The sequence below is a fragment of the Ciconia boyciana genome, chromosome 2, assembly GCF_034638445.1.
Source record: "Ciconia boyciana chromosome 2, ASM3463844v1, whole genome shotgun sequence".
Taxonomy (NCBI): domain Eukaryota; kingdom Metazoa; phylum Chordata; class Aves; order Ciconiiformes; family Ciconiidae; genus Ciconia; species Ciconia boyciana.
Window position 1 is genome coordinate 126,200,902 of NC_132935.1, and position 15,022 is coordinate 126,215,923.

At 36.6% G+C, this 15,022-nt stretch overlaps 1 protein-coding gene across 10 annotated transcripts in view; it reads left to right on the top strand.

Annotated features, from left to right (window-relative positions):
• THRB (thyroid hormone receptor beta) overlaps nt 1-15,022 on the top strand; it is a 169,081-nt gene that overhangs the window by 123,772 nt on the left and 30,287 nt on the right. Inside the window, exon 1 of one of the 10 annotated variants that reach the window (XM_072853981.1) lies at nt 5,820-6,270. The exons of the other annotated variants lie outside the window; for them this stretch is intronic. Coding sequence (XP_072710082.1) covers nt 5,823-6,270 — 448 coding nt within the window. The 5' untranslated portion in view covers nt 5,820-5,822. Of the gene's footprint in view, nt 1-5,819; nt 6,271-15,022 lie in introns of those variants that run through there. 10 annotated transcript variants of the gene reach the window in all.

Here is a 15,022-nt window from a genome sequence, read left to right on the forward strand (position 1 = left end):
TTCCATATTTGGGTACACAACTCCTGTTCATTTCTCTAAGGAGAGGGTTTCAGATAGCTCTTTACATACAAAAACCCTGAACCATTTGATTCTCTGTGCTCAGAACCTGCCTCTGGTTAACTTACAGATGAGCTATCACGTTCTTCTGGATATTCTTTTCCTCGGATTAATTTTTTCTTATGTTTAGAAATTTGAGCATAATGTCAAGCCCAGGTTCTTGATGAGATAAGTATATGTCTAGTATTACTTTAAAGTTAATAGAAATTCAATGTGTTTTTAAAAAGCAATTACACTGGTTCAGACTGAGGAGCTCATTAAGATATCTGTCAGCAAGAACAAGGATAAAGCTATTACACTGTATGTTGCAAGTTTCTTAATGTTACCTTTTCTTACACATTAAAAAGTCTTTACAAAGTTTATTGTAATATCCGCACGCTCTTCTTTCATGATGATGTAATCTTTGTCCAAAAGATTGTTTGAAAATATTGAAATTGAATTTATATTGAAAGCCATATTCTAAAATGTAATATTTAAATATTTTATAATATTGCCACTGTTAAGGTGAGTAACAGTACAACAGTCATGGATTAAATAATCCTGGCTCTGTTTACTTCCACAAGCATACGCATACACACATGTCTCTGAAATACTGGAAACCACCAAGTGGTTTCAGTAGACATCACTAGTTCCATTTGCTAATTACAGTCTCTTTCTCTCATTGTACACTTTTTTCTTATAGTCACTGTCATTTTTACATTTTAAAATTTAGGAAAGAAATCACATGTTCTCAAAGGCTTTATTTAGAGCATTGTATGAAGGCAGGGTTTGCATATTTATAAAGAAGAATCTGGCTAGTCTGTATTAGTGGTGCACCATCCTTCTGCTTATTCAAGGATCGCCCAAACCTGGTTTAAAAGTTGGGAAACTCCGTTGTGAAGTGTTTCCGTGTTTGATAAGGAAGAATAAGAAGAAAATGCTATGGTGTTATTTGGGAGAAAAGGGAAGGAAGGGAAAGGAGAAAGGAGAGGGGAAGAAGAGAGGAGAAGCAAAATACAGGAAAGAAAATAAGGTGCTGTGAACTGACTGCAACATTAATGAGAAGAAATGAAACCTTAGCCTTGTCTGGCACGATAGCTTGATCATTCCCAGCACAAACACACATGAAAACTTTACATGCTTTTACTTATAGTTACTTTGTGTGCTTTAAAATGCTCGTTAAAAACATGAATCGGGTTTTAATTTTGCTGGGGAGATGCCCTTTAATTGTAGCTTGCTTGCTTTTTTTTCTTAAGTCATTAAGTAAAAATCATCTAGTGTCATTGGACTGGGTCCATACAAAGCTAGGCTGCTTGATCAACCTACTGTGCACTCCTCAGTCCTAATCCTGATTACATTTGCCTTAGTTGATCTCTTTCTGAAGCCAACCCACTTCAATGTCCTTAGGTGTTTGCATACTTCAGTGTTTAAAAAAAAACCAGTGAAGTGCTGTTGCCCTTGCTGCTCTGTTTTCAGTAAACTTCAAATATGAGAAGAGGCAAAACTTTATATAAGAATTGCTTTTGTCAATCTTTTGTTTTGCAGTCAAGTAAGTTAATGACAATTCAGAGACTGCTAATATATTCACCTACTGCTACTATTTTGATCAGCTACAAGTTGAAATTCTTACAGGCTGTGAGCAGTTTTGGAATGTACAATAACTTTTTGTTGTGAGAGGAAGTGTCTTTGTAAGTATAAAAATAGCAATCCTCTGACATCCCAGAACCATTGATTTACCTTTTGCGTTGAAACTAAGTGATAGCCTGTTGCTGAGGGTGAAAAAGAAATGTTTGCACTACCCAAAAAAGTGTGAGCAATGTAGTCTCTGAGGAGCAGGGACTGGTTGCCTGTATAGTCACACAGCAGCTTTCATCACCAATGGATCTAGCTGTCAACTGGAGCTACTGCGGTATAAAGCAGTAATAGTAATAACGGTAATACAAATGCCAGCCTTGGGTGTAACAGGGCAGATCCCGAGCTAGGAAAAAGGGGTGTAGCTCTCAGGGCACAGCAGGGAGGATTTAGTGCGGTGCCTCAAGGGGGGTTGTGGTTTGCACAGGGAACATGCAGTCTTTTCAGTGTGCTTATTGGTCCCATGCTGTGCACCCTGAGTTTTTTTCAAAGTCAAAGTTCAGGACAGGTACACAGCTCATTCCAGCAAGAAACACTGTCCTCCCGGCTGGCTGGCTACCACCTCCCATCTTTCTGGAAGAAACAAGCTATGACTCCCTTCTCTTGAGATGTACTAAACAAGACAGAGGCTTTTTGTATCTCTTCCTTTACCACTGTTGGCAGATACTAGTAGAGAAGTAGGAAAAAAAGCATATAACTGTTTGAGATGAAAACAAATTAATTGTTCCATTGTTTTTATAGTCCTTTATATACTGACATTCAGACAATGCTTGCATACCTGAGAACAGGCCAGCCTTTACATTCACCCATTAAGAGTCTTTGTCTTGGCCTGTAATAAACAATTTCCGAGGGATTCTCCTCCCCTGTCCTTTTAGTTTAGCTCGATGGGCCCTTCATCTGCTAAAAGTTTCCTGCTTCTATAAAAGAAATTCACCTTTAAAGACACTCTGATGGGAACTTGAGAAAGTCTTTTGAACTGTTGACTGCTTGGATGCCAGTTATTGCTACGATATGCTGCTTTTATATCTTTGAAATTACTTGATGATTCCTTTACTTATGTTGACAAGAAGAGCTCTAGGCCCTTCTTATTAGTCCCTCTTTACTCTGAAATAGGGCCTGTGGTTTTAGTCATGGTTCATCCCATTAGGCTGTACTGCTTTCTGCCTTGATTATAGCCATTTTAACAGTAGCTAGAGGGAGAGAGAGAGATGCTTCTCTTACAGTTAGGGAGCTCAGACAAAATTACATTATCATCCTTTATCAGGGGTTTTGGTTTGACAAAACCAAGAGCAGATGCAGGAGATCTAAACTGCATTCTCTGTTTCAAAAAAAAAAAAGCTTTTGACAAATTCAAGCAAGATACAAAAGTAGTAGAATAGATAATGTAGTCCTGTAGTGAAATTGTAATTTAACATTTTAATAACCTGAATGGTAATTTAGGACATATATATCTGCTGCACCACAGTATAGGAAGTATAGGAAAAGGAGACAAAATATGAGACCTCTCAGTGGTAGTTCCTTACTACTTAATCCTCGTCTAGCAAAATTTGAATTCAGAATGTCCCTGGTGACTGAAGATAATTTGTGAAATAAAATGGAAGCTTGTAAAATTAAGTAAACTGTAGCTAACATAGAAGTCAAAATAGTGAGACAAATTGCAGAGGGAACTAAAAAGAAAAGAAAGGATAAAGCTGCTTGATGTTGGGTTAGCCTTTGCAAACTCTGCCCGGGCAAATTCCAAATGGTGGAACCTGTAATGGAATCAGTTTATTCTCATAGTTTAAATGTGTCTAGAATCGTATTTAAAAATCCCACAGATGCTTTGCAAACACAGAAATTGGAAAATATGGTTTAATTTTATTCTTTAAGTTAAGGAGGGCTTTAGAGTTCCTCGCTAAACTTAAAAATCTGTAAGCCTTGTGTGACATCCTCTCTGAATCCTTGCAGAACAAAAGCTTTACCATTGCAGTGAATGTGTGGTTTTTAATTAAAATCAAAGGCAAAGCAAATCTTCATAGGCTAAAAGACAGCAAAGATGGCCTTTAATATCAAAGATAAAATTGGGAAAAAGATGTGACAATTTTTGCCTAACAAGATTGAACAGCCTGGTTTATGAATCACTGATCTCATTTCCAGGACTATTAGCAAGAACTGAATAACTGAGATTATAAGTGACTTTTTAAAATAAGGTGGAGAGTTACGTAGGGTCAGTGGTCTTCTCAAGAAATTGACAAAGCATTGTAATATCTACTTGTGAGTGAGTTATAGAAATGCCTACATTTTATTTATTTACATATATATAGCCTATATGCTATCTATATTTTTATTTATGTGCTTTATATATATGCTATGTATATATAGCACATGCCTGACTCTCGCATTTATATAAAGATGCAATATTATCCATGCAGGGAGATAACTAGAACATGAAGGAAGACAAGGAAGAGGAGAGTAGCCTTGTACTGCAGGGTACGTTATCTGAGGTTACACAAAGCCTGCTGGAAGGGAGGGTTATAGTGCACGGTTCCTCTCCGTGCCAAGAAGAGTGAAATAGCCAAGTTCGGTTCAGATCTTACAGGGAAGTTATGTGCAGGTCCCAGAGGGTCTTACCAGAACAATCCAGTCTCTCCCTCTGAGCTTAAATTTATTATGAAGTCTGGAAGGTATAGAAGTGTTCACATTATGAAAAGAAGTTTTATATTCTGTTCTTTTAATTTTTTTAAATTGCCTGGTATTTTCTGGGTTACTTTCACTATTCTATTTTAAATCTGATTATCCTCCTACAAGTGGTATTCTTTTGCCATATTACCTGCATTTAAAGTTAGTTTTTAATTTTACTAAGAAAACCAAGTCTGAACTAAGAGCAGATCTATAAAGCCAGAAGTAGGTAGGTAAGTGCAAATTCTGCAGTTGACTCACCTGCCTTACGCATTGAAGTCTGTGATGCCAGATAGTGTTTTATACAAATTCATGTTCTTGATGTCCAGCTGAGATACAGTGAGTAGAAGGAATGGACTTTCAACTTCAAATACAAGGTGAGCTTACACTCCCAGCAGAAAAAAAAGGTATGCATTTACATTTAAAATTAAATAAGGTATTGAGGAAAGCTGTATATACTATCAGGATAACAGTATTTAATACTAACCATAATTAAGTCTTCTGAATATATCCTATATTAGCAATGTTCCACTTAACAGAAGTCTTAAGACAAAATTTTCAGAAACAGCAGTAGTATGATAGATCTGGTAACTGAAATCCAAAGTTATTTTTAAACGTTTTTACCAGGAGATTACTGACTTAGCACTTATTTACTAATATGTATATGAATGATTTTACTGAGTGAAATGTACGTAAAATTAACTCTTAGGTCGATTAAGATAGCAGAATCTTACTATGATTAAAACCACAGTGGATATCTGTCATTGAATATCTGGAATTTACTGTTTTCTATATGCAAGTTAGAAAGCTATTTTGTGTTTGAGTTTTGATACATATAATATAAAATAAAATAATTTCTTTAAATGTGGAGTATCATCTCTGATGTGTCATTTCTATAGCATTTAGTTTCACTTCCCAAAAAATAGAAAATGGGCTATATTTAGTTTTACAGATTTATCAACTAGTGGTATCTCAGTTTCTTCTGTATCAAAGAATAAATAAATTTGCCTAATTATTATGACTAATTAGATCAAATCATGCAGCTTTACTGTTGTTCATTATCTGCACTGGACCCAAACCTCCAAACTCCTGTGATAAAATTAGTGTCTCTGATACTCCTCTGTGACCACAACTAGAGAAAGGCAGTAGGTAGCAAAAGCGGAACTGCTAAGCATGCCCACATAAGAATGTCACACTTAGGTAACAGAGTGTCCCTCAGGTCAGCCTACGATAAGAGCAAAGTCAAACAAGGCTGAATCCTTGATGTTTTGTGTTTTAAGTATCTGAAAATTGTTCACGACCAGCCTCGACCTACAAGACCTCAAATGATCATATGAGCAAGGGAATAAATTGGTGGTAACTTGCCCTGAGGCCCATGTTGCAGTTGTGATGTTGTGAAAGTTACATCTAGCGTTAGTCTGTCCACGTAGGTCTGTCTACTTGTTCAGGCTTCACAGACAGGAGAATTTTATATTTACTTGTACCGAAGGGGAACTATGGTGGCTGAATGGGCATGGCTGAAAGGCTCTGCATCCTATCAGTGCGGTCAAGTGGAGATGCACGGGAATACCACGCCATCAGGAGAGCCGGGGAACCACTTGCTTTCCAAAACTCCACACCTGAGCAAGATTTTGGCAATGCCAACAGTTTGTAGCCCTGCAGTATTTGCCAAACATCCAGGACGTGGCCTCCTGTCATGGGACAGACTGATTCACCTTCCTGACAGAAATCAGAAGTGGAATGTAGTGGGCATAGCGGAAAACGGTTTGTGTAGGAAAAGACACTCCAAAAATTATGATATCCAGAGGAATGGACAGCAGCTTTTGCAATGTCGACGTGCTTCAACTTGGACTAGCACAATTCTACAGCCAGGCCATACAAAAGCAAACTTTCAAGTCATGTCAAGTGCCCAGGAATACCAAAAAGAAGAAAAAAAATGTAAAGGTAACTGTCATTATTATGCAGAGCACAGCAAATGCTGTATTAAAAAAAACCTGAACAACAGGTTGTTATATCTTTGTTTATGGTCAGGGGTTTGGCCATTGCTAAAAGCATTATTATGTGGGGGGTGTTTTCGTGTTACCAATTTTTAAATTTTTTTTTTTTTTTTTTTCAGCAGGGATAATTGTGATTTTTAGTATTCCTTTTTATTCAGTCTAATAGTTTTCTGAAGAGCGCTGATGACACTATGATGAGTACTTACTGGGGTTTTATGTGTGATGCCTAATATTAAATAATTTCTATTCCTGTAGCCCTTTAAAAATTTGCCTCTCTTTTTATGGTCTTGATAAGCTTATCGAAAATCTTTTCTGAACCTGGCCTTTTTAAATAAAGCATATCCTTGGTACATTAAAAATGCAAAGACATACAAAAGCATTCTTTTACTACTTTCAGGGTGTTCACCTCTCACCTGTGACTGTGTTATTTGCCTTTTCTTCTTTCTTATTATTAACCATCCCCAAAGCCTCAGTAAGTGCAGATACAGAACTCAAATAAATGGAACTTCTTGTTATGAATATTCTTTGCCTCAGTAGTCAGGCGAATTAACCATTTTCTTTCAGATAGCTTTTTTGTTTGCATCAGTGCAACATTGAAGGAATTTCTTTTAAGAATCACAGTTTCTTAGGTGTTAGCACAAATTTAGTGTTTAAGTTATTTTTCTTCCTTTTTAAACTGGGTTAAATAGTTCTTCATTGCTCTTCGCCTAAAAAATAATTACCACATATTGGGAGGGAGGAAGTACAAGTTGTTTTCTTTTACTTAAGTCTTGCGTCACTCTAGGAAGAAAGATTACAGTGTCAGGAAGGATATCACCTCATGAAAAAGTTAAACTGGTCTAAGTACCTGATTTCTTTAGATTTAGTTGCTCTTTACCTCAGAATGCCTCTTTGCTAACAGCTGTCAGGTGTTGATCGCTTTAGTGTCTTACTAAGGGCTGTGAGGAGGCTGCCAAACCCAGACAGTCCCACCAAAGACTCTGTTAATTATGTTGTGTCAAGCTACATTAGCTAGCTTTCTGCTCAGTTTTATTTTTGAACAAATGGAACTTTTTACCTTAAAGTTTTCATGTGGACTTGGGGTAGGGAATGACTCAGAAAAGGTATATGTTTTAAGTATTGGCAGTTACTTTCTCAAGAGATAAGCTGTGTAATTAACTGATGTCTGCTAGCAGGGTCTTCCAATTATGAGATATGGGGAGACTTAACAAATTGGGTTGTCTGGGTCACAGGTCTATAATTACTCTTAGCAATGTTTGCTCAGAGACCATCTTAAAAGTTGTCAAACACTATTCAAGAGTTTTGTTAGTCAATTTGTTGGCAAACCTCTCAAGGAGCAAATGCTTTCTGACAAGACCGTGTGCTACCTACATGTGTCTTGAACAGTGCAAGGAAATGGTGCAAGAAAAAGCAAGAACAAACCCTGGAAGATTCTTGATCATGAAAGAGCAAGCTCCATTCTCTTTAACCAAATTTATTCAAGGTGTCAAATATTTTCAGGGAGAACTGGATTTGTAGTGAATCTGAACATTTAAATGTAAACTATGACATTCTTTGTTATCCAAACAGACTAATGAGTCTGAAGTGTTTCAATAAAAGGCACATCACACTGGCATTTTATGAGTCACATACAAATTTAGTGGCATGTCATAACCGAGGTACAGCAGGTTTTGTGAGAGAAGCAGTTTTAGAGAAAGAACTAACTTAATACATGTTGAGAAAAGAGGTGTGCTATTGTGTAAATAAGCTCTTCCTCAGGTTTAAACCAGGGACAGCCAGTTTGAAGCTTGCTCCATCTGTTGCAAACCCAAAGAAATTATTTTATGCCAGAAAGCTTTAGCTCTTTTTCCCTCAACTGTATCACTTGCTATAATAAATATAGTGTAGACAAAATGACAATTTTAATGTCTTTGATTCCACTGAGACATACTCCAGGAACTGTCAAATGCTATTGTAACTTTACAGCACTAGAATTACATAATTCTACATACTTTATGATTTAGGCACAAGCAGAGTTTTCAAAATAAGATAAATACTATATAGAGGTCATTTTCTGTTCTTGTAAGTGCTCGGTATTATTTTGGATTCTGATGCTCGAGGTTTTCTTTCTTAGTTTAATCTGTAATACTACTATCCATGAGGGTTAGAACTGATGTGATAACCTGATACGTAGATTCCTCAAACAATAAGTTTGCATAGTCATATTTTTGAGGCACCATTTTGAGTCTCTGATCATAGGGCGTAAGGTGAATGAATAAGGCAGTGCAAATAGATACATTAAAGAGAGGTGGTAACTCATCATGTGGACACGGAGATAGCTGTATTTGACAAATGATGTGTGCTGCAAAAGACACATTAGTACTTCAGCTCAAAAGCTGTTACAGTTTTCAGCCTATTGTCTTTATAATACAAAAAGATAGGGACTGTCTGGGATATGTTCCATGTTATGCGGTGTGAGTCCTGACGGTGCAGATTTGCCTTCTCCTTGAAGAGCAGTGATCTAATTTTTTTTTCCCCATAACCTTCGTCAGAAGTGGCCGAGAGAATGCAGGCCACGAGAAAATCTATGAATAGGAAATGTAACAGTTATTTTGTAACATGTAAAAATATGTATTATAAAACTAGGAGCTGATAATATAAGTGTATGTAACTGTTAAGAGTTTAGAAAGGTGTGTTTCATTCTTGGAACTACATGTCCACATGTGCAAAACTTTTTGACCAAACACTGCATTTTTGTTTATCTGTATGTATAAAGTGTGAACACAACCAGTGTAAGATCTGTCCATGTGGTCCTTTAGAAGCGGCACTCTCCCCTGACTAATTTCAATGCTCTGCAATACTTCCCACATACCGACACTGCCGAATCTTTTAGAAGTGGTGTGTAGGGGCCCTAACTGCAGCATTGAGATAGCCAGGACTCTAGACCAGGGGTGCACAGTTTGGAAAGAGTCAGGAGAATATGACTCTTGCAGGTAATACGCCACCGGCACATTCACCCAGGTAGTAGAGGTAGACAACAGGAGTGGATTGCACTGAATGACACTTCTTTTTTGTGTGTCGGGGATCTCGGTTGGTTGGGGTGTTCCGTCAGGAGGGTCATCCACAGGAATAATGTCTTGCCTTAACATTTCTGTAGGTTCATTTTGGTGGTTTTTGTAACTGAGTTAAGTCACAAGAGAAGTGCAGCTTAGTGGGGCATTTGATTGTTCATAATTAAAAGTTTTAGTCAGAGTTTTTAAAATGCGAGTCTACATGGTCTAGTTTAAGGCAGTCTCTCCTGCAGACACCTCCTTTCAGGCATTCTCGGCCTGACTGCTGCCCACCCAGTGTAACATCACTGGCTGCACTACACTTACTTCTGATTTACACCAGGGTGAGTATTTCAAAACATTTGGGGCATTCAAGACTCGTATTCAGCAAGTACTTTCTGCCTTTTTTAATACAATGAACTGAGACCTCAGACTGTGAAGGGTTCAAACTTTGGATCCTCTTCTGCCGCAGTATCAAAGTTTCTGTTTTATCACTGGCCTGTTTGCTCGCACTGGAGGTTTTATTCTGCTAGTGATTAATTTCCATGTGTTCACATAATCAGACACTTGTGAACTAGTAAAATTCCAAGTGCGATACTACATTGCTGAAGGCAGTGAAAGCGCAACATGACATGATTTAAAGACTCTAATATTCAAATCAGAATACAAGACAAAGAAAAGTTGTTAATATTAGTTTCTACTCCACTTTCAGACTTCTGATAAAGACCCCATCCGACTGTCTTTTATCACATGATTTAATTCAAAGTGGTACATGAGAGCAACCTACAGGATTGGACCCTAAGAGATTAAAATAAAAATATTTTAGGAATATTTCAGTTTTAATAGGGATGTTAAATCTTTGCAGTGTTTTTTGAACTAATTTGTTTCCAAGGGAACAACAACCTGCAGTGCTATAAAACTCTTTAATGTTAGCACATTACAGGTAAGGAGCCCCCATTCCCTGGCAGTGTTTATCATTCTTTTTGTTGTCAGAAAAGACTCTCATCCATTTTCTTTTTCTCCTCATTCTTCACAGTTTCATGTAATTTAATTTATTTGCAGTATTACAGTAATTCTGACAAAAGTAGTACATATTACACATTTCTAAGCATTATTGACATAGCAATAGAAAATAAAAAATGTTTGAGGGATTTATTTTGGAACAGAAAGTAAGTCACAGCCTGTGTCACGTCGAGATACCATATCCTCAGGTGCCATCCTGGCTGGGACAGCTCTGTCTACACACGGTCTCAATTCTGTTTAGTTTTTTGGTAACAAACCTAAACCAAATTGGGGGGGAAACAACAAGAGAAGAGAAAATTCATAAGAATTTTGACTCATTTGGCAAAACAAATCCACATGGGGAAAAATTCCCACTAATAATTCTCCAAAGGTTTTCTGGGAGGTGTAAAAGTATCTAGGTATTCTGCTCTGCTAACTTGTCAAATACAGCCTCACCTCGGTGCAAACTCTCCCATAAATTCCTGTTAGCTGTACAGGAGATTGTTTTGTGGTAAATGAACAATCCACATATTGCACTTGAGGAATTTTTTTTTTTCTGAGGAGTGTGGAGAAGTAAGCTCAGCAGGTTGTATGTGTTACATTTTTATGTACTACAGTATTATCAGCCGGTCACATAAATGGGTATGGTTTGGGGGTTTCTGTGTTAACAACTATTGCGGAATTTCTTAGGAAACATGGGCATGTTTTTATGAAGTGCTGAACATCCATTCTTGAAAAATCGGATCTTGCCTAAGACATGCTTTTTATCACAGACAAAATCACTGCTTGTAAAATCTAGATCATGGGCCTGAGCTAAAATGAAAATTAACTTTTATTGTGTGCTTTTTCACATTGTATTTCACAATGCTATTTGTTGAGTTAGATCTTTGGTAAAAACAACATGGAGAGTGAGGGTTCATTTATGTTTTACTTCTGGGATTTCAGTAACTATTAATGTTCTTAATGAAGTAAGATGCTAGTTTAAATTATCAGTTTTAGCAGCATAAGTTCATTTTGGAAGCAACTTTATTGACTTCAGTAGAATTGATCTTGATAGAGATAATTTTGACTTACAAATGTATTATTGTTTCTGAGCAAGTTAGTAAGAAATGTGTGTTAAAGATGCTTCTTTTATAGTTAGAGGAAAAAAAATTGAAAAATCCAAGCATGAATTTTAACTTCTCTGATCCTCAGTAGCACTTATCCTGAATTCTGTTAGCCCGCACATTAGATACTAATTGGCAATGCTTCTTATTTAGATAGGTTAGTTACGGTTTTATGTTGGAAGGGAGAACATTTCGCCGTCGGCTCTTTGCATTAGACTGAAACATTAAACAGTGTCGGATAGGGAGAAATATGTACATGTCATGCCCAGTTCTTACCTATTCCACTGAACTTTTGAGGACCATTTAGGTATATGTTCATCAAGGTTGTTAGATGTAGACTTAAAATCATAGATGAAAAAGGGCCAACCTACATGGTAATTTTGGCAATCCTGTAGATTGTTTAAAGTGAATGAAATAAGAAAACTAAGACCTCATTATCAAATCAGTAATAAGTCCGCTTCCTAATAATAAGAACAGACATTAAAGAGGGATACCATCTTGTTACTGACTTCACAAGTTTTACCATATTTTAGCTGTGCTGTAAAGAAACAACATATTTTGCCTAGTAAAAAACAAATAGCAGCTAATAGAAGTTAAAAATAAAATAGTTTATTTTAGATCAAAAAGAATGGCTGATTAAACAAGCTATATTAACTGTATTGAGGTTTGGGGTGCATTCAGCAATTATAAGATCATACAGGTTTTGTTGTAGTGGCATTGACATGTTCATAGCTTGTAGGTGAGCCAAAACAAGCAAAAAACCCTCCTTACTCTACTCGGTGTGTTGTCGAAAAGGATACGCTTCTAGAAGTACTTCATTACTGAAACATAAAAGATAACAAAGCAGAATAGCAAAGCAATTAGTTTATTGATAATATTTAAGCAGTGTTCTTTTTGCTGATTATATTATTTTGAAGTTTCCCACCTGTTGAACTCAATAGAAATTACCTCCCCAAATCACTGAAGTTTAGAAAAGCTGCTTTCCCATAAATGCATTACCAGGCAGTGGGGAGGGTTGTGTATGTGTGGAAGGCTGGGGAGATTCATGCATGTAATTCTGTAAAACAAAATCAATAAAGCTGATGACAGATTAAGTTGCTAAATTTTGTAAAACTAGACTACTGTTTGGGTCATCAGCACAGCACTATTGGATTTTCTATGGTTTAATGCTGAAAAACAGGATTATTGATTTTAGGATTTTCAGCGTATCCCCTCTGGGAGTTCTTAAGCAGTCTTTATAATGCTTCACACTTAAGTTGACAACTACAGTGACATAACTGTGTCCTCGCCTTACTAATCATTTTCTAATCATATTGGAAAAGGCTGGAAATGGTTTATAAAATGATTATTCCAGACAAATGGGGGAACAGGAGGGTTGTCGGGACGTCGCTTCTTTGTCTGGTGATCATTGCTACCTGCCTGCCATCTTCCCTTGGAATTAACTTACAGTCACAGATTAAGACCTTTGACTGTCATAAATCTGCTTCCCAATATGTTTGACTGGCAGGGGAGTTCACAAGCCGTCCCAATATAAATAGGATTTTAGCACATCAGGTGCCGCTCCAAAGTAAAACGGGCTGTTTTGCAGTCGACTTTGTTGGTGTATATTCATTGCTCCTCTCCCGTTCCATGTGTATGCATGCCTGCGTGTGTATGCATGTGTGTGTGTATGTAAAGTAGAAGCTGAGATAGGGTAACAAAATGAACTACTGTATGCAAGAAATATATGAAGTGCACCCAGCTGCTGGTAGCAATTGCTACATGCAGTCCACTGATTATTGCACATATATTGAAGATAATCAGGGTTACAGCAGTTGTGATGCTCAGGTCCTGCACAGTAACAACATATATATGGAACAGGCCTGGGCGGTGAATCAGCCTTATACCTGTAGTTACCCTGGAAACGTGTTTAAAAGCGAGTACTCTGACATGGACATGGCCCTGAATCAGTACAACCAACCTGAATATTTCACCGAAGAAAAACCTACTTTTTCTCAAGTGCAGTCGCCATCGTACTCTCAGAAGAAAGGTAGGGGCAATTTATTTAAATAACAAAAAAACCATAATCTCTGTTTTTGTTTTTGTTTTGCTTTAAACTTACAGTTGCATCAGTTGGCTCAGATACATCTTTGAATGTGAAGGCTGCCTGTTCAAAATTGAAAGCAGCAGTAACATAGGTTGCTAGGTGATTGTAAGGTTTTCTGTGAGCGATAAGGATTTCCAAGCACTTTTTCTTGATCTAGAAAAGACATTTGCAAATATATTGCTTGTTTTCTGCTTTCTGGGGCTATTAAGTTATTTGCTATTCACCAGTGAGCTGGATAAGAAAGTTTCTCTTCTGAAATGTCGTCATTATATATTCTGCATCTTAAAGCTGTGTTTCTGCTTACATACAGACAATTTGTGTGAGTCCTCCTTACCAGTAAATGTGAACTCTGTTTACTCAGCAACTCAGGCAAAATATTTTGAACATAGAACTGTAAATATGTATGGGAAAATGATTACATTTAATAGAGTTACTGTCTTTTAAGTGAAAACCATGTAGTTTCTGATTATGCAAAGCAAAAAAGACTGAAAATTCAAGTATGTGTCTATGCAAGAAAGACTATTCTGCATCCAAAAAGTTGATCTAATCAATATGTTTGTGAGAGATAATTGGAGTGCAATATCTGCTCCCTCAGGGTTAAATCATTGCCTGTTTTTAGAATTTATTCTTTCGCTTTCAAGTAAGCAAAGCAGATTCAAAAAGAGCCCAAAATACCAACAAACACTTAGAAATGTTTTCAGTGTTATTTGTTCTGAACTTAGACAAGCAAACTGACGCATACAGAGTATTTGTTCTCTGTGTTTCTTTAAAATCACATTATTAAAGAATAAAAATACACAGTCTGTTGTACCAAGATAATGTCCTTTTTCTATTAAGACGAGATTTTCTGTATGCAGTTATCCAAAACCCAGATGAATCTGATGTAACCAGGTAGATAGAGAAAACACCATTTACTACTTTTAAAGTGGCTTTGTAGTAAAAAGTAGACTGTTTAATCTTGTTAACTACATGGAAAACTGAAATGTTTCCCTTTCCTATTCATTAGCACTTGGTGCAATAAATCTATATGTTCGGTAAAAAAAGTCTTAATTTTATACTTTGAACAGCATTGTATTTTGTAATAAAGGAAATATTTTTTTAAATCCTGTTCTAGGAAGCTGTAAGAACATGATCAAATTGTAGACTAAATGTAGTTGTGGATAATGCATGTTATTGTATTTTGCAACATTTTAAATGCTTTTTAAGGCTATTTATCTGCTATTGGGTTTTAACTAATGAATTTATAACTCTTTGTAGACTTTCCCCATGTCTTATTTTTGGTTGAAGAAAAATAGTGCTTAGGATTAACTTAGAGAAAATAGAGACTTGCTATTGCAAAGTCAGTGAAGGAATACATTTTTCATAAAGTTAAAGGTTATAAATAATAATCGATATACCTAGATCAGAACTTTAAGTAAGTTATTTCAGTACTCGGACACCTGACATCTGCTCTATTTAAAGGTTTTGTACTTGTTT